Source organism: Heliangelus exortis, chromosome 3 (genome assembly GCF_036169615.1).
Source record: "Heliangelus exortis chromosome 3, bHelExo1.hap1, whole genome shotgun sequence".
Lineage (NCBI taxonomy): Eukaryota > Metazoa > Chordata > Aves > Apodiformes > Trochilidae > Heliangelus > Heliangelus exortis.
In genome coordinates, this window is record NC_092424.1 from 1,279,774 (window position 1) to 1,294,504 (window position 14,731).

The 14,731-nt window shown below is 48.2% G+C and overlaps 1 protein-coding gene across 3 annotated transcripts in view; it reads right to left on the reverse strand.

Moving 5' to 3' along the window:
• The window catches only part of RPS6KA2 (ribosomal protein S6 kinase A2), a 157,442-nt gene that overhangs the window by 27,407 nt on the left and 115,304 nt on the right, over positions 1–14,731 (reverse strand). For all 3 annotated transcript variants that reach the window (XM_071738827.1, XM_071738826.1, XM_071738825.1), the window contains exons 6-11: positions 12,019–12,125; positions 9,500–9,537; positions 8,176–8,318; positions 7,063–7,133; positions 6,231–6,319; positions 1,339–1,403 (exon numbers count right to left, since the gene is read on the reverse strand). In XM_071738827.1, coding sequence (XP_071594928.1) covers positions 1,339–1,403; positions 6,231–6,319; positions 7,063–7,133; positions 8,176–8,318; positions 9,500–9,537; positions 12,019–12,125 — 513 coding nt within the window. The remainder of the gene's footprint in view (positions 1–1,338; positions 1,404–6,230; positions 6,320–7,062; positions 7,134–8,175; positions 8,319–9,499; positions 9,538–12,018; positions 12,126–14,731) is intronic.

Below are 14,731 nucleotides of genomic sequence, written 5' to 3' on the forward strand. Positions count from 1 at the left end.
TGAAGAGTGGGTCCAGATCAGGTGCTAAAGAGCCACAACAAATCCCACACCACGGGTCAGATAAAATGAAACCAGGCAGTTCTGGAGGCAGACAGGAGCAGGGATACACTGGCAGGCATCCTGATAAAGAAGGAAAAGTGTTTGCCTCCAGGTTTGCCTGCCAAGAAGTCAAATTGAAAAAAAATAACAGAACATGATGCTGAAAACCTGAGCAGCTTTAATCTGCTGCAGGTCTCAGCTGAACTCTCTGCTCATCTCTCCCTGCAGCCACGTGCACTGGAGCTGACACAATAAAATAAATCCTTGTTTACCAGTGTGGCTGCTGGGAAGGGTTCTGCACCTGAGCAAAGCTTTGCTGTGCCAGCTGGGAGGTTAAATGGATGGCTGACTGTAAAACTGTGTAAAAAGAGCTGCTGCTTCCTCTTTGGGCTGGTTCTGGGTACTCAGTGGTGTAAAATCACCCTGCTGAACACACACCTAGGGTGGGTTGGCTGTGATGGCAGCACAGGGGAAGGGCAGGAGCCTGTCCTGGGGTCACTTTGGCCAAATGGGACAAGAAGGGGTTAAAAAAAAAAATCAATTATTTCCACAGCATAAAGCAGGGGAATTGGGGTCTCCTCAGAGCTACTACTGGCTTACGTGTCAGAGCAGAGATGGGGATGCTCCAAATAATTCCAAGAAAAAGATTCCTGGAGGTCCCTGCTCTGGGAAAGATCAAACTCCCATTTAGTGCAGCTTGGCAGAGCCTGGGAGAAGGGACAAGGAGTGAAACTGAGAAAGAGAAACACAGAGACCTGGAGCAGCAGAGCCCTTCCTGCTGGACTCTCTCCTTCAAGCCTTTGTTTTCTTTTGCAGTTGGAATATTCCAGGAATCCTTTAATTTAAAGGTGCTCAGTTGAAGCATCTGATTTGCAGCTCCCACATCAAGGCATCATCACCTTTTTTAGGTCTGAGGGTGGAAAGCATTCTGCAGAATCCTGCAGACAGGCTCAGGGAGCCCTGTGAGGAGCCAAACAGCCCCTTGCTGTTTGTGTCACTTGTGTATGCACAGAATAATGTATATGCATTATGTATGGGCTTTGTGTGGATAAATGCATGTGCAGAATAACAACCCCAGAATCCCTCAGGTTGGGAAAGACCTTTGAGGTCACTGAGTCCACCCATAAACCTAATTCTGCCAGGTGTGCATGCAAAGGCAGAGCCTCACACCTGAGAGCTTTGGCTCTTGGAGGCTCTGAGCTGCTCTTTACAAAGTGTGGCAGTTTGCCACCAAAATTCTAGCTAAGGAAAAAAAAATAAATCAAAATGAACCAACCAAAGCAATGCTGCTGCACTTACATTCCAGTCTATAGTAAGGAAGAAAGGGTGCCTCTTGATTTCTTCCACTCCATCAAACCCAGCACCTGGCAGAGAATGAGAGAGGCAAAATGAGGAGTACTTAGCAAAGAGCAGCAAAACATCTCCTCCAACCCCAACCCATCCCCTCCTGTCTTCTGACAAAGCCAGGGGCACCATCTGAGCACAGAGCCCTGAGCAGAGCACCCAGCAGGAGCTCCAGAGCAGGCTGAGAGCATCCAGGCTGGTGCCAGGGCTGAGGAGCTGGAGCTGCATTTTCCCAGGCACCAGGAGGGATGTCCTGAGGCTCTGGCCAGGCTGCTCCTTTCTGCTCCCCCTGACCCATTCCCAGGGAAAGCTGCAGGATGAATAAACTCAGGCTCAAAAGACCAAAAAGCTCCCTGGGGTTTGGGGTCACCCAGGTTTTCAGGTCCCCCCTTTGCCAGATTCCAAACCAGGAGTGAGCACCAAAGCCCTGACTCCCCCTGGCACCTTGCCTTCACCCTTCATCTTCTGTCCCTTCCTCTGCTTAGGGAACCTTTTCTGGGAGCTGGTGAGGAATCTAATTCCTTCTTTACTTCTGCCTTCTCTGAACAGAAGACCCCAAAGCAGGTCCCTTTGCCACGGACCCCAGGGGCCAAACTGGTTGCTCCCTGCTCCCTGCTGCTGCAGCTCAGAGCCCCAGGGCCAAACTGGTTTTGTGGGGGTGGGATCAGTGCCACAGCCACTGCCAGTCCTGGTGGCATTCCCTGGAGGGAAGGTACCTGCTGGTGCCCTCCATCTGCTCTGTCCCTTCCTCCTTCCCTTGGCCCTCTTTTGGAGGATGATGGGGACATCCATGTGTGATGAGAATGTCCCATCCTCTCCAGAACATCCCAAACATCTCAGTGCTTTGCTGCTGGGTTTTTTAATTATTATTACTATTATTTTATTTTATTTTATTTTTTATTTCCCCACAGAAGTCAGAGCCAAGGGGAAGTCTCACCCACAGCTGCTCCCCTGGGAGGGCTGTAGTGAGCAGGAGCAACCACGGGCATTTATTTGGGAAATTAACATTTCCCACCTGAGCCCTGGCACAGGGAGAAGGAGCTGTTAGGAGTGCCAGGGCTTGACTCCTTCTCTGCTTTGTTTAATATTCAGGAGATTTAGGAGAGCAATAGCTTAATTTGGCAAAAAGTGAAGTTCCAATTCCCAGCAACTGATTTGTGTGTGGATAAATATTCCTGCATCCAGCCCCACGAGGGCCCCAGGGAATCAATAATTCCAGACCAAGCCCATTCCAGAGGGCAAGGAGCTGAACAGAAGCAGACTCATGCTAATAACCAAGAACTTGATTACCTGAGATTGGTTTATGCAGTAATAGAAGTGTCTGCAGGCAGAAAAAGGGCAAGGGCTGCTTTGTAACTGGCTTTGAGTATGGAACCATTCTGGACAGTGTGAGCCTTGAGATTCATTCAGGGGAAAAAAGGGAAATTCAGAAGCTGGTTATGGGGGTATTCAAAAGGAGCAGAAAGAGTTTCCAGATCTTTAGTTTCAGATAATAAAATTTTAGTGCTTCCACAGCTTCAGAACCTTTAATGCTAGGGATTTTTTTGGAAACACATTCACAGGAAAGATGTACAGTTAATCTAAGGTGAAACTTGCTTTTTAAACCTCATTATCTTATAAGCTATGTGCCAGAGCAGAATAAATCTCCCCTGAGAACACAGAATTAAGGCAATAATAGCTATTTATCTGGCTTTTGCTCTGACCCCACTGGTGCATACTTTGACCCTATAATTTTTGGCCATGCTTCTCCACCTTCAGTCCTATTTACCAGCCTGAGGAGACCCAGGCATTAGGATAAAAACAAGAATTAGTTCCTGGCCTAAGTTCCTGACAACCTAATGAACACCATACATTTCCCTGATGCTTACTTCTTGTTTGCCTGGATATTCCAATTAGGTTTTTTTGTTTAAGAATTTAAAATCAAGATCATCCATAATCTCAGATCCCAATCAGAGCAATGCTACCAGAGCAATATGGGCTGAGGAAAGAACAGGGTGCCCACAGCAAGGGATACCAAAGGGAGGAAGCCTGTCCATTCTTTAAAAGAAATGTTTTAAATCATTAATAAGGGCACCAGACTTAAACACAGAATCAGACAAACTGGATTATTAAATTCCTTCTCTGCTTGGTCTGAGTATTTCCTGTCAACTCGAATATTTTTCCCATTCATAATGCAAAGCTTCAAAACAAAGTCAGATTTTAGAACACACCCTCACTCTTTCATTCAGTTTGTGGAGGCATCAAAATCAAATGGCAAATGGTGGTTGTCAGAATAAAGAGAGATTTTCAGAGCTTGGCCTTTTTCATTTTGCCAAGGTTCAAACCACTTTGGAGCCCAAAGCAAACACCTCCCAGATCTGCAGACTGGGCAAACGAGAGCTGAAAACCAGTGTTTGATCCACACCATGGGTCATTTATTTCAGCATGAGGGGTTAATTTTCTTGAGGTTTGGAAACAGGCTCTCTAAGCCAACTTTTCCTGTCACTTCAGACTCATCCCTTGCCCTTAAAAAATCCTCAAAGCTGCAGCAGCCCCTTTATGGACTGAGCCCTGGCCTCACCATTAAGCATCCTCCTTCCTTTCATGCTCAACGAGACCATTTCCATTCTCCTGGGTTTTGCTGCTCAATCTGCTGAGCCAGAGAGAGCCTCCTGAAGCTTTCCCCTCTCTCCCTGGAACACTGAGATATATTTTTCTGTTACTCTCTGAGATTTTGGTTCCCTTGGATGTTTGCTTTACAGATAACCTTTGCCTTTCTCCCAGCTTTCCCAGCCTTTCAAGAAACCTCAGGTTTAAAGCCCTGACTCTTAGCAATTCCCTTTTATTAAAAGGGGGCTATGAGTGCCGTGGCTAAACCAAAGGTTTTTTTCCTTATTTTAGGGAGTAGCTTTTTATTTCAAGGGTCAGGGTGCAGGAATTCCCCTGGATGCCTGTTTTGGGTGGGCAGCAGCTTGTGGGGAGCCACAAAAAAAGCAGAACAGACCAAACCCAAGCAGCAGAGGCAGGGGGGCAACAGCAGGAAGGAAGAGAGGGAAGGAGTGGGGAAAAATCTGTGTTGGCTCTTCTGCTGCTTGTGGGTTAAACAGAGAAATCCCAGGACTCCTGATTTTCCTGGAATGCCAAGCAAATTGCCTGGGAGCAGTTGTAACCTGCTAGGAAAATGTGTTTGCCCCTCTCCTCTCTCCAGCTCCAGGAGCTCCCAGATGGGTCAAGAGGTAAAAACCCTTTTTTGGGCCATTTGGGTTTCCCCATGGCCCCATCAGGCTGCTCAGAGCCCTCTCCAACCTGGCCTTGACTCTTCCCATGGATCTGGCTTCTACCCCCCATCCCTGGGCAACCTGTTCCCAGTGTTTCACCACCCTTAATGACAGAATTTCCTGCTAATATCTAGTTTAAATCTCCCCTCTTTCAGTTTAAAAGCATTACCCCTTGTCCTGTTGCTACAGCCCTGCCAGAAAGTTTGTCCCCAAGGCCTGAGAAGGTCCTGGGAGAGCTTGGAGGGACCCTACAAGAAAGCTGGGGAGGGACTTCTGAAGAAGAAACCTCCAGAATTTGTGGCACAAATAGATGTGATTTTAAAATTAAATATAAACCAGTGCTGTTCTCTTCATCTCATTCAGCTGGTATGACTGTTCTTTTTTTTTTTTTTTTTCCCTTTAAAAGCCAAAGCCCAAGCCTGCAGTGACAACCCTGCAGCTGGCATTGCCCATCACCTGGCCAAATGCAATTAATTTCTTCATGAAACTCCCAAGCAAAGGTGCAGATGGCACAGGACACATGATCCAATACATCCTTCTGCTTTCCCACAGTTTAAATAGGATTACTAACAAAGTAAGAAAGGAGGGAATAGGTTTAGGGCAGTACAGAAGAAAACCCACTGTGAAATTGTGCTCAGCAAACAGACAGCAACAAAATGTGTGTGAGAGAGGGGGAGACAAATCTGATTCCTTCATCTGCTCCCACCAGGGACTGGCAGGGAAATGACAGAGAATTAAACAGAAAGCTCTGTCTCAGCTGGAGGAGCATCTGCAGCTGTGAGCTTAAACCCTTCATCAATGGTGGAGGGGTTTGGGAGGGGTTTTCTCTCTCCACTGAAAAAACGAAACCACAAACTAGCAGCAGGGTTTGGGGCCCCAGTGTTCTGATCCCCAAGATTTACATCCCCAGTGTTCTGATCCCCAGGGTTTGGATCCCCAGGTTTGGATCCCCAGGGCTTGGTTTCCCAGGGTCTGGATCTCCAGCATTTGGATCCCCAGGGTTTGGAGCCCCAGGGTTTGGATTCCCAGGATTTACATCCCCACTTTTCTGATCCTCAGGGTTTGGGTCCCCAGGTTTGGATCCCCAGCATTTGAATCCCCAGGATTTGGATCCCCAGAGTTTGGATCCCCAGGATTTGGATTCCCAGGTTTGTATTCCCAGGGTTTGGGTCCCCAGGGTTTGGATCCCCAGGGTTTGGATTCCCAGGATTTACATCCCCACTTTTCTGATCCTCAGGGTTTGGGTCCCCAGGGTTTGGATCCCAGGGTTTGGATTCCCAGGATTTACATCCCCACTTTTCTGATCCTCTGGGGACTTTGGGTCCCCAGGTTTGGATCCCCAGAGTTTGGATCCCCAGGGTCTGGATCCCCAGGGTTTGGATTCCCAGGTTTGTATTCCCAGGGTTTGGGACCCCAGGGTTTGGATCCCCAGCATTTGGATCCCCAGGGCTTGGATACCCAGGGTTTGCCTCTGCTCTTTGCAGCTTTCTCTGGGGGTACCCAAGGGGGAGGAATGCAGGACACTGCAGATGGAGAGGAAAACTCTGGGAAGAGGAGCTCTGGAGGCAGAGAGGCTCCTGCCAGACGTACCTAGGCGGTTGGAGGGGTTCCTTTTGAAGAGGGCTCTCAGCAGGCTCTGGGCTTCTACACTCAGGAACTGGGGCATCCCCAGCTTGGCTCTGAAAGAACACAACACTTGACAAGAAAATAGAGTTTTTCAAAGCTTTCCTCCAGCCTGCTGTGGGTTCTGAAGTGGAGGTGGGGCAGTCGGGGTGGGCTGGAGCTGAGACTGGTCTGGGGGGCTGGAGGTTGAACCACTGCCCTTGCTGGGGGTACTGGAGAGCTAAAGATTCCCATAAACCTTTGGCAACCTCAATAAGTAACTTTCCTACAGGTTTTTTTTTTTTTTTTTACTTCCCCAATTTTTTAGCTTGGTGTAATAAATTAGGGAATCAGGAGGGATTTAAACAAACTTCATGAATAGACTGCAGCACAAATGGATTAAAGAGCATAAAACTTCTCCTCCTTTGGTGCTTCACTGGCATGGAGGAAAAAATGTAATACTGGGCAGAGAGGAGCTTCAGACCCTGTGGTCTGCACTTACCCTTAGTGAATGATACAGCTGCAAAGAAAAAGATTTAAAACTTGGCAGCAAGAGAACCAGAGCTGCCCTGCAGGTGTCTGACTGCTCCCACTTTGGCTGAGTGCTGACATTCCTTATTCCAGCCAGCAAGGAACACTGCTTTGGGAAGGCCCTCTCAGGAGCTGACTTGGGGCAATCTGATGAAATTCATGGCTACACAGCTCTGAAAAAATGAGTTCTGCATGTTCTGACTTTCTGCTTTTCATATACTTTGGGCCTCAGGGCTGCCTGGAGGGTGCAGGTGATTTAGAGAGGAAAAAAAGCAGCTTGGGTACTCACTTGAGGATGAGTGCCATGGTCTCCTTCCTGTCCTTCCCCTGGAAGGGCAATGACCCTGTCAGCATCTCAAACTGTGGAAAAACAACAAGAAGATGAATGAGATGAGCCTGGGATAGTCCCTGTAGCTGAGGGACATCACACACACCTCCTGTTCCCAACACAACTCAACACCTGGGGAAAATCCAGTGATTTTCAGTGATCCAACAGCTGTGCTCCAGGACCAAGGGGGACAGCAAGCCTGGAGCATGCAGAATGGGAAGGACCAACACAACACAACTCAACTCAACTCAACTCAACTCAACACAACTCAAAAGCCTTCTTACAAACTGGTTACACTACTATTTGGGGTCACATTTTAGTGTGTTTGGGAAGAAGTTGGGGTTGTTCAGCCTGGAGCAGAGAAGGCTCCCAGGTGAGCTCAGAGCAACCTCCCAATATCTGAAGGGGCTCCAAGAAAGCTGGGGGAGGGCTTTGGACACGGGGGGGTAGGGAGAGGAGAAGGGAAATGGGTTAAAACTTGGAGAGAAAGGGGAGATTGAGGTTGGACATGGGGAAGAAATTCTTTAGTGTGAGGGTGCTGAGCCCCTGTGCCAGGTTTCCCAGAGAAGCTGTGGCTGCCCCATCCCTGGCAGGGTCTCAGCCCAGGTTGGATGGGGCTGGGAGCACCCTGGGCTGGGGGAGGTGTCCCTGCCCATGGGGTTGGGACTGGAGGAGCTTTAAGGTCCCTTCCAACAATAAGAAAAAATATAAGAAAACAGTAACTGTGAAACTGTTCTGCTGCTTTGGGTAGGAGGGCAGAGCAGATGTTTAGAAGCCAGATATGAAGCGACTTTAATGAACTGAAGGAATAACCTGCATTAGGAGCAAATAGGGCAATAAAACACACAGTAGAAACAAGAAAAAAAACCCCAAACAAAGCACTTTAAAAAGCCTGTGGGACTGTAAAATATAAACAAAACTTGGAAAACACCAAGGTCTTAAGTCCTGCTTGGTCTGGGAAAGGCAAGTGGTGGCTGGGAGAGCTGGAGGAAAGCAGCTCATCCTCTAGGGAGAAAGAGCAGCTCAGGGTCTCAGGGGAGTTCTCTGCCAAGCCCCCTCAGGTTCCCCACCTACCATCAGCACACCAAAAGACCACCAGTCCGCGCTCTGCGTGTGTCCCCGCCTGTTGACCACCTCTGGGGCCATGTACTCTATTGTCCCACAGAAGGAATATGCTCTCTTGTCATGGTCAATGGCTTCTTTACTCAGGCCAAAATCTAAAAAAAAAACAGAATTGGAAAAAAAATTAAAAAAAAAAAAAAAGAATTGAAACAGCAAATACTTATTGGGTCTTCTCGATATTCTCGGTCACCTCAACTGCTCCACCAAAAGCCAGCACCCAGGTGATGGAGCACCTGCTGGTGCCTGGTTGGCACTTTTAAGGACTTGTAGGAACTTTTAGAAACTTTTAGGTAGGTGTAATCCTTTTCTCTGCCCTCTAGCACAGTGATAATTCAGGGAACTGAATCTGGAGTAAGTGATGAAACTGGAATCATCCTTCCCCCCATGGTGGTAAGAAACCCAGGCTGAACATCTCCCACCAATCAGAAGAACAAGTTCACCAAGGTGATGTGATGTTCTTCATCTGCTGTGCAACAGGGGTGTCTGGGGGATTGGAGGAGAGGAGAGGAGAGGAGAGGAGAGGAGAGGAGAGGAGAGGAGAGGAGAGGAGAGGAGAGGAGAGGAGAGGAGAGGAGAGGAGAGGAGAGGAGAGGAGAGGAGAGGAGAGGAGAGGAGAGGAGAGGAGAGGAGAGGAGAGGAGAGGAGAGGAGAGGAGAGGAGAGGAGAGGAGAGGAGAGGAGAGGAGAGGAGAGGAGAGGAGAGGAGAGGAGAGGAGAGGAGAGGAGAGGAGAGGAGAGGAGAGGAGAGGAGAGGAGAGGAGAGGAGAGGAGAGGAGAGGAGAGGAGAGGAGAGGAGAGGAGAGGAGAGGAGAGAAGAGGAGAGGAGAGAAGAGGAGAGAAGAGAAGAGAAGAGAAGAGAAGAGAAGAGAAGAGAAGAGAAGAGAAGAGAAGAGAAGAGAAGAGAAGAGAAGAGAAGAGAAGAGAAGAGAAGAGAAGAGAAGAGAAGAGAAGAGAAGAGAAGAGAAGAGAAGAGAAGAGAAGAGAAGAGAAGAGAAGAGAAGAGAAGAGAAGAGAAGAGAAGAGAAGAGAAGAGAAGAGAAGAGAGAAGAGAGCCCACCCTTCACAGGATTAGAAGAGCTGGAAGGGACCTCTGGAGATGATGTAGTCCAAACCCCACTAAATCAGGACCACCCTGAGCACTTTAACTCAAACTCACTGCTCCATGAGGTTTTGGAAGCAACTTTTTTTTTTCCAAGCCAACACCACGTGGCATGGAACACGTGGCAAGGAAATGAAAGATTATCAGGTAGACATCAAGCTGTCCATTCCTCCCTTACCTGTTATCTTGATGTGGCCCTCTTCATCAAGGAGAATGCTGCCAAGCAAAAAAAAAAAAAAAAAAAAAAAAAGCAAACATTTCTTCATTAGGCAGACAGGGAGTGCAGTTAACATGAATAAACCAGGGTTAATGCAAGGTTCAAATGAAGAGCCCCTCAGTGGGTGATGTACATCCAGAGAGAAAAATGACCCCCAGATGTCTGTCCCAGCTCCTGAGCATCCTGCAGCAGCTGCCAGCAGGGGATGGAGCTGCAGGGTTCCTGCTCTTTCCAGAACGGTGAAAGCAAAGACAGAAAATACTCAGGGTTTGGACTCCTTGGACCTAACATTGGCTCCAGAGGTGGCCACGTTCATGCTGAAATAATAAAAGTGATTGCAGAGCAGAGTGACAAACCATGAGGTGACTGGGTGGACCTCAGCCCCTTCTCATGTGTTCTGGAAAGAGGCAGAAATGAAATTTCAGCCCAGAAGCCAAGTCCAGGTGTCTGTCACCTGCCAAGAGGTTTTATTCCCACAGAGGCATCCCAGCAGCTTCCTGGGAAAAGCCACAGCAGGTCCCAGCCTGCAGTGCTGGGCTGGGGGGCAACCAGAACCCTGGAGCTGAAAAATAATGAGTTTGGGTAATTTGTAGCTACCAACCCAGCAATCAGGGTGCTGTTTCTTCAGCTCTAATCAGAATGAATGTATCTGTCTTCCCAAAAGGGTTCTGGTGAGGTGTCAGCTGCTTTGATATTCCCCTTCTCTTAGCAAGGCCCTTCAATTATTCAGGAGGAAAATAACCAGAAGTGAAACAAACAGGTTGGGCTGTGCTTTGGGGAAAGGTTGGCTGAATACTGAAAGATAATTGGAAAGAAATGATCTGTCACTCATCCTGTGGGCAGAGCAGCCTCTCACCATGTCACCCAGCAAAGGGCAGCAGCTGAGTCACTCCCACCTGTGCCATAATTAAAGCTTTTTTCCGCTTGATAAAAGCACCTTCCCCTCTATTCTTTCTCCCCAGCTTTCCCCAAGAGGCATCATTTTTAAGGGCCAGGCTACTGCCCAAGGTCTTGCTGTCAGTACAAGCCCTGATCCAGATCCCTGTGCTCCAGAGGGGAGCAGGATGAAGCCCTCAGGCTGGGGCTCAGCTGCCAGGATCTTCTAAGTCACTCCCACTCTTAAACCACAGAATATGACATTCCACATGCATCATATTCTACTTTTTAATAAGATCCCATTTTTCTTTCTGGCTTGGTCTGTTTGCCCTAGGGAACAGCCTGGAGTTCCTAAACAGAAAGAAGCCTCAGGGAATAATTCCCCAGGTACTGAGCACAAGGGAAACCACTGGAACCAGCAAGATAACTCCAGAAGAAGAACTGAGCTGCAGCAGTTCCAGGGAAGAAGCATCTGCTTGTTCCAAACAAGACTTGAACCAGAAAACCCAATTTTTTGCCTTTTTGTAGGAAGTGCAGCTAACTGAATAACAACTCCCAGAGTAGAAATTCTGGTCGTACTTAGAATTAATTTGTAGCTTTGAATGTTAACATGGCTCTTTGCTCAGGGAATCTGAAAAAAAAAAAGAAAAAAAAGAAAAAAAAGAAAAAAAAAAAGGGAATTGTTGAAATTTTAATGTTCTTCCAAGTGGTCTGAACAGTGCTGGTTTCCAACCAGTCTGCTGGGACTCTTAGGAGCAACCTTCTAGTTGTCCAGCTAGAACACTGCCAGGGGGTCTCCTACAGAGACCATGGGGTCTCAGCAGCTGCTTTCTGTGTGACAATGGCACTGACAGCTTCTTTTTCTAAAAAAAAATTAATTTTTTTAAATAATATCTAATTCCTCAACTTGAGGTGCTGCAGCTTGGGCTGCAGAAATTTCAGTGCTCTCCCCCCTTGCAGTTCTGGTCAGTGAGAGATGAACTTCAAAACACAAAGTGACACAGGATGATGCTCAGCACTCCAAAAATCCAGGCTCTTGGTGTCTCAGACACAGTGAATGGATTTAACATGCACCTCATTTTCTCCTCTGTTTCTAATTTTCCTCCCAAAGCAAGAAAAAAATGGTGACATGTGCCTGGAAAGTGTTGAGAAGAGCCTGATGGTCACACCTCCCCTGAGCTGATGTGCATGCTGCTTTTCAGAAGGGCTCATTTATTTATTTAAAGTTTTTATAGCAAACATGGCCCCAGTCAGACTGAAACAATGCCAGAGGGCCTTCTGTAGGAGGGGGAAGTGGAGTTACTTCAAGCTGCTCACAGGAAAACCAGGAAAAGGCCAAATCAATCAAAAGGCCAAAGAGAGCAGCACTTCTCTTTGGGGTTTTTTGGGTTGATTTTTTTTTTTTTTTTTTTTTTTGTTTGTATGTTTTGTTTTCTTTTGTTTTGTTATTCTGTTGGGGTTTTTTTTGTTTGTCTTTTTTTTTTTTTTTTTTTTTGGAGTTGGTTTTTTTTTTTTTTGGCACCTTTTGCCTTACCAGCATGACAAGGAGCAGCAGCACCTAAGAGCTCAGCTATTTATGTTCCACCTCTTTCTCCCCAACTTACTTCTCAGGTTTCAGATCCCTGTAAATGATCCCCAGCCCATGGAGGTGGTCCAAGGCCAAGGCCAGCTCAGCTAGGTAGAACTTGACATCCTCTTCTGTAAACATCACCTGGAGAGAAGGAAAAGCAGAAGGTGGGTGCTGGGCTTACACAGAGGTGGGGAAGGAATTGCCTGGCAGGACCATCCCATCAGCTTCAATGTTCCACATTTTTTTCTGAGCTCCCATGAGGAGTTCTCCCCAGGTTTTCCCCATCAAACAAACCCTGAGCTGTTGTTTCTCAGGTCCCCTGAGCCTGGCTGCTTCATCTCACACCAACATGGACCAGGTCCTCCTCCTTCAGCTTTGCAAAGGAATGGGAACACCCAGCACGTTCCCCACCCACAAAATAATTGGGATTGGCCTCCTGGGGGAAGGGAAATGCTTCCATGTCAGAGCAAACAGGGCATGGGGAGACTCAGAGCCCCTGGGAGTGATGGGCTGGGGGGATCCCAGTGCAGATGCCCGAAGAGCTGATGTGTTCCTGGCATCCAGGGATGGATGAGGCTGGGATGAGGCAGCTGCCTCCTTCCTACAGCTGCTCTGGGTACTCCTAACACTGGAAAGAAACTTCTGTCATCCAAAAACCTCACTAAGCTCAGAAAAACTCAACAGACCCCATCGGCTCCATTTTCTCACTCAGATGTGATTAATTTCTCCTTAATTAAATATCTCGATCCATTCAGTGATGCTGCTGCAGAAAAAGGAGCTGATGTATTTGCTACACAACTGTAAATACCAGAAGTAAAATGAGTCAGCTCAATAGAAATTTGTGTGTCAGATCCAAATGTAAACAGCTGCAGAAGGAGGCTATAAAAATTTAGTTTTAAAATTAAGTCTTTGCTCTTGAAAAGGGGCACTCACAAACTTGAGTGCTCTGAGAAGCTGCAGAAGGCTGAGAGCAAAAGGGTGGGATTTAGAGATATCCCATTATTTAATGAAGAGCATCACTGCAAAGGGCAGACAGGAAAAGGACACACAAGGAACACTCTGACAAAAAAAAATATTAATTTGCCTGAACATAAAACCTGCATGAATTATCAAAACAAATTTAAATTATTCATCAGGCTTGAAACAAATACTGGAGGCAAGAGATGAAATCAGTGGCATCAGGGAAAATCTGATCTCTGCTTGTGCATGGCAAATGTCTCAGGAAGACAGAGCAGGGGAGAGAGAAACTTTGCATGCTGGGGGCAAGGGATCTGAGAGGAAGTGCCCTGACACCAACCCCACTGTCCCAGGTCCCTGATTAACAAATTGCAGGCACCACAAATGTTCCCACAACCCCTAACAACCCCTAACACCCCCTAACAACCCCTAACAGCCCCTAACAACTCCTAGCAAACCCTAACACCCCAAACACCCCCTAACAACCCCTAACACCCCCTGACAACCCCTAACAGCCCCCAACAGCCCCTAACACCCCCTAAACTTCCCCTAACACCCCCTACCACCCCCTAATATCCCCTAACACCCCCCAACATCCCCTAACAACCCCTAACCTTCCCCTAACACCCCCCAACAGCCCCTAACACCCCCCAACACCCCCTAACAACCCCTAACAACCCCTAACCTTCCTCTAACACCCCCCAACAGCCCCTAACACCCCCCAACACCCCCCAACACCCCCTAACAACCCCTAACCTTCCCCTAACACCCCCCAACAGCCCCTAACACCCCCTAACTTTCCCTAACCTTCCCCTAACACCCCCTAACAACCCCTGACAACCCCTAACACCCCCTGACCTTCCCCTAACACCCCCTAACACCCTCTAACACCCCCTAACCTTCCCCTAACACCCCCTAACAACCCAACCCTAACCTTCCCCTGCATCCCTGCCCCTGAGCAGCCCCGAGGGATGGGCAGCCAAGATTCCCTGGGGAAAAAGGAGCAGATAAAGGGAGTGGCAAGTGAAGAAGTCTCATTCCCTGGCTGGAGTAAAGCAGGGGAGTCAGGAAATTGCAGCTTTGGGGTAAACGGGGAGTTCTGAAAGAGCACAAGGCACCCCTCAGCAGTCCTGATGGCTCAGCACCAGCAGGCAGGGGTTTTATTGCCTTTAGTCCTTTCCCTCCCATAAACACCAAGCAGTGCCACGTCCTGAGTGCTGCCCCAAGTCCCACAGCCCTGCAGGGCCAGTAACCTCCTGCTGAAGCCTCCTCCCAGCAACAAATACGCCCAGAAAGCAAATCCCTGGGCTCCCAAGCTGTGGGGCAGGCAGGAGCCCCCAGCCTCCTGCTGAGCCACAGCTCAGGTGGGGAAAAACCCAGCAAAGGGCTGGGCAGCTATGGAAGGGAAATTCTCTTTTCACAGCTTTTCCAGTTCCTTCCCTGACCCCTCGAGGTGGCAGCTGGAAGGTCCCTGCTGGATCTTTGCAGAGGGTGTGTTAGGTGGGTGCTGGCATGGGGCTCAGCCCCTCACCTCCTCTGGTTGGGATTTCTCATCACTTCTCTGCCCTGGGCAAAATATATTGAGTTTTGAGTTCTCAGGCTGTTTCTCATCCCATCCAGGATGTATTTTGTGAACAATGAGCCTGGGGCTGTTCCAGCTTCCTAGTGGTGCAGTTCTGTCCCACAGGGATGTCAGGGATGCTTCCCTGCTCCCCGCTGCACTCCTTGGGGTCACAACTCCAAAAAGATTTTTAAGAACACACAAATGCAAGAGGAGGCACCCCCATTCC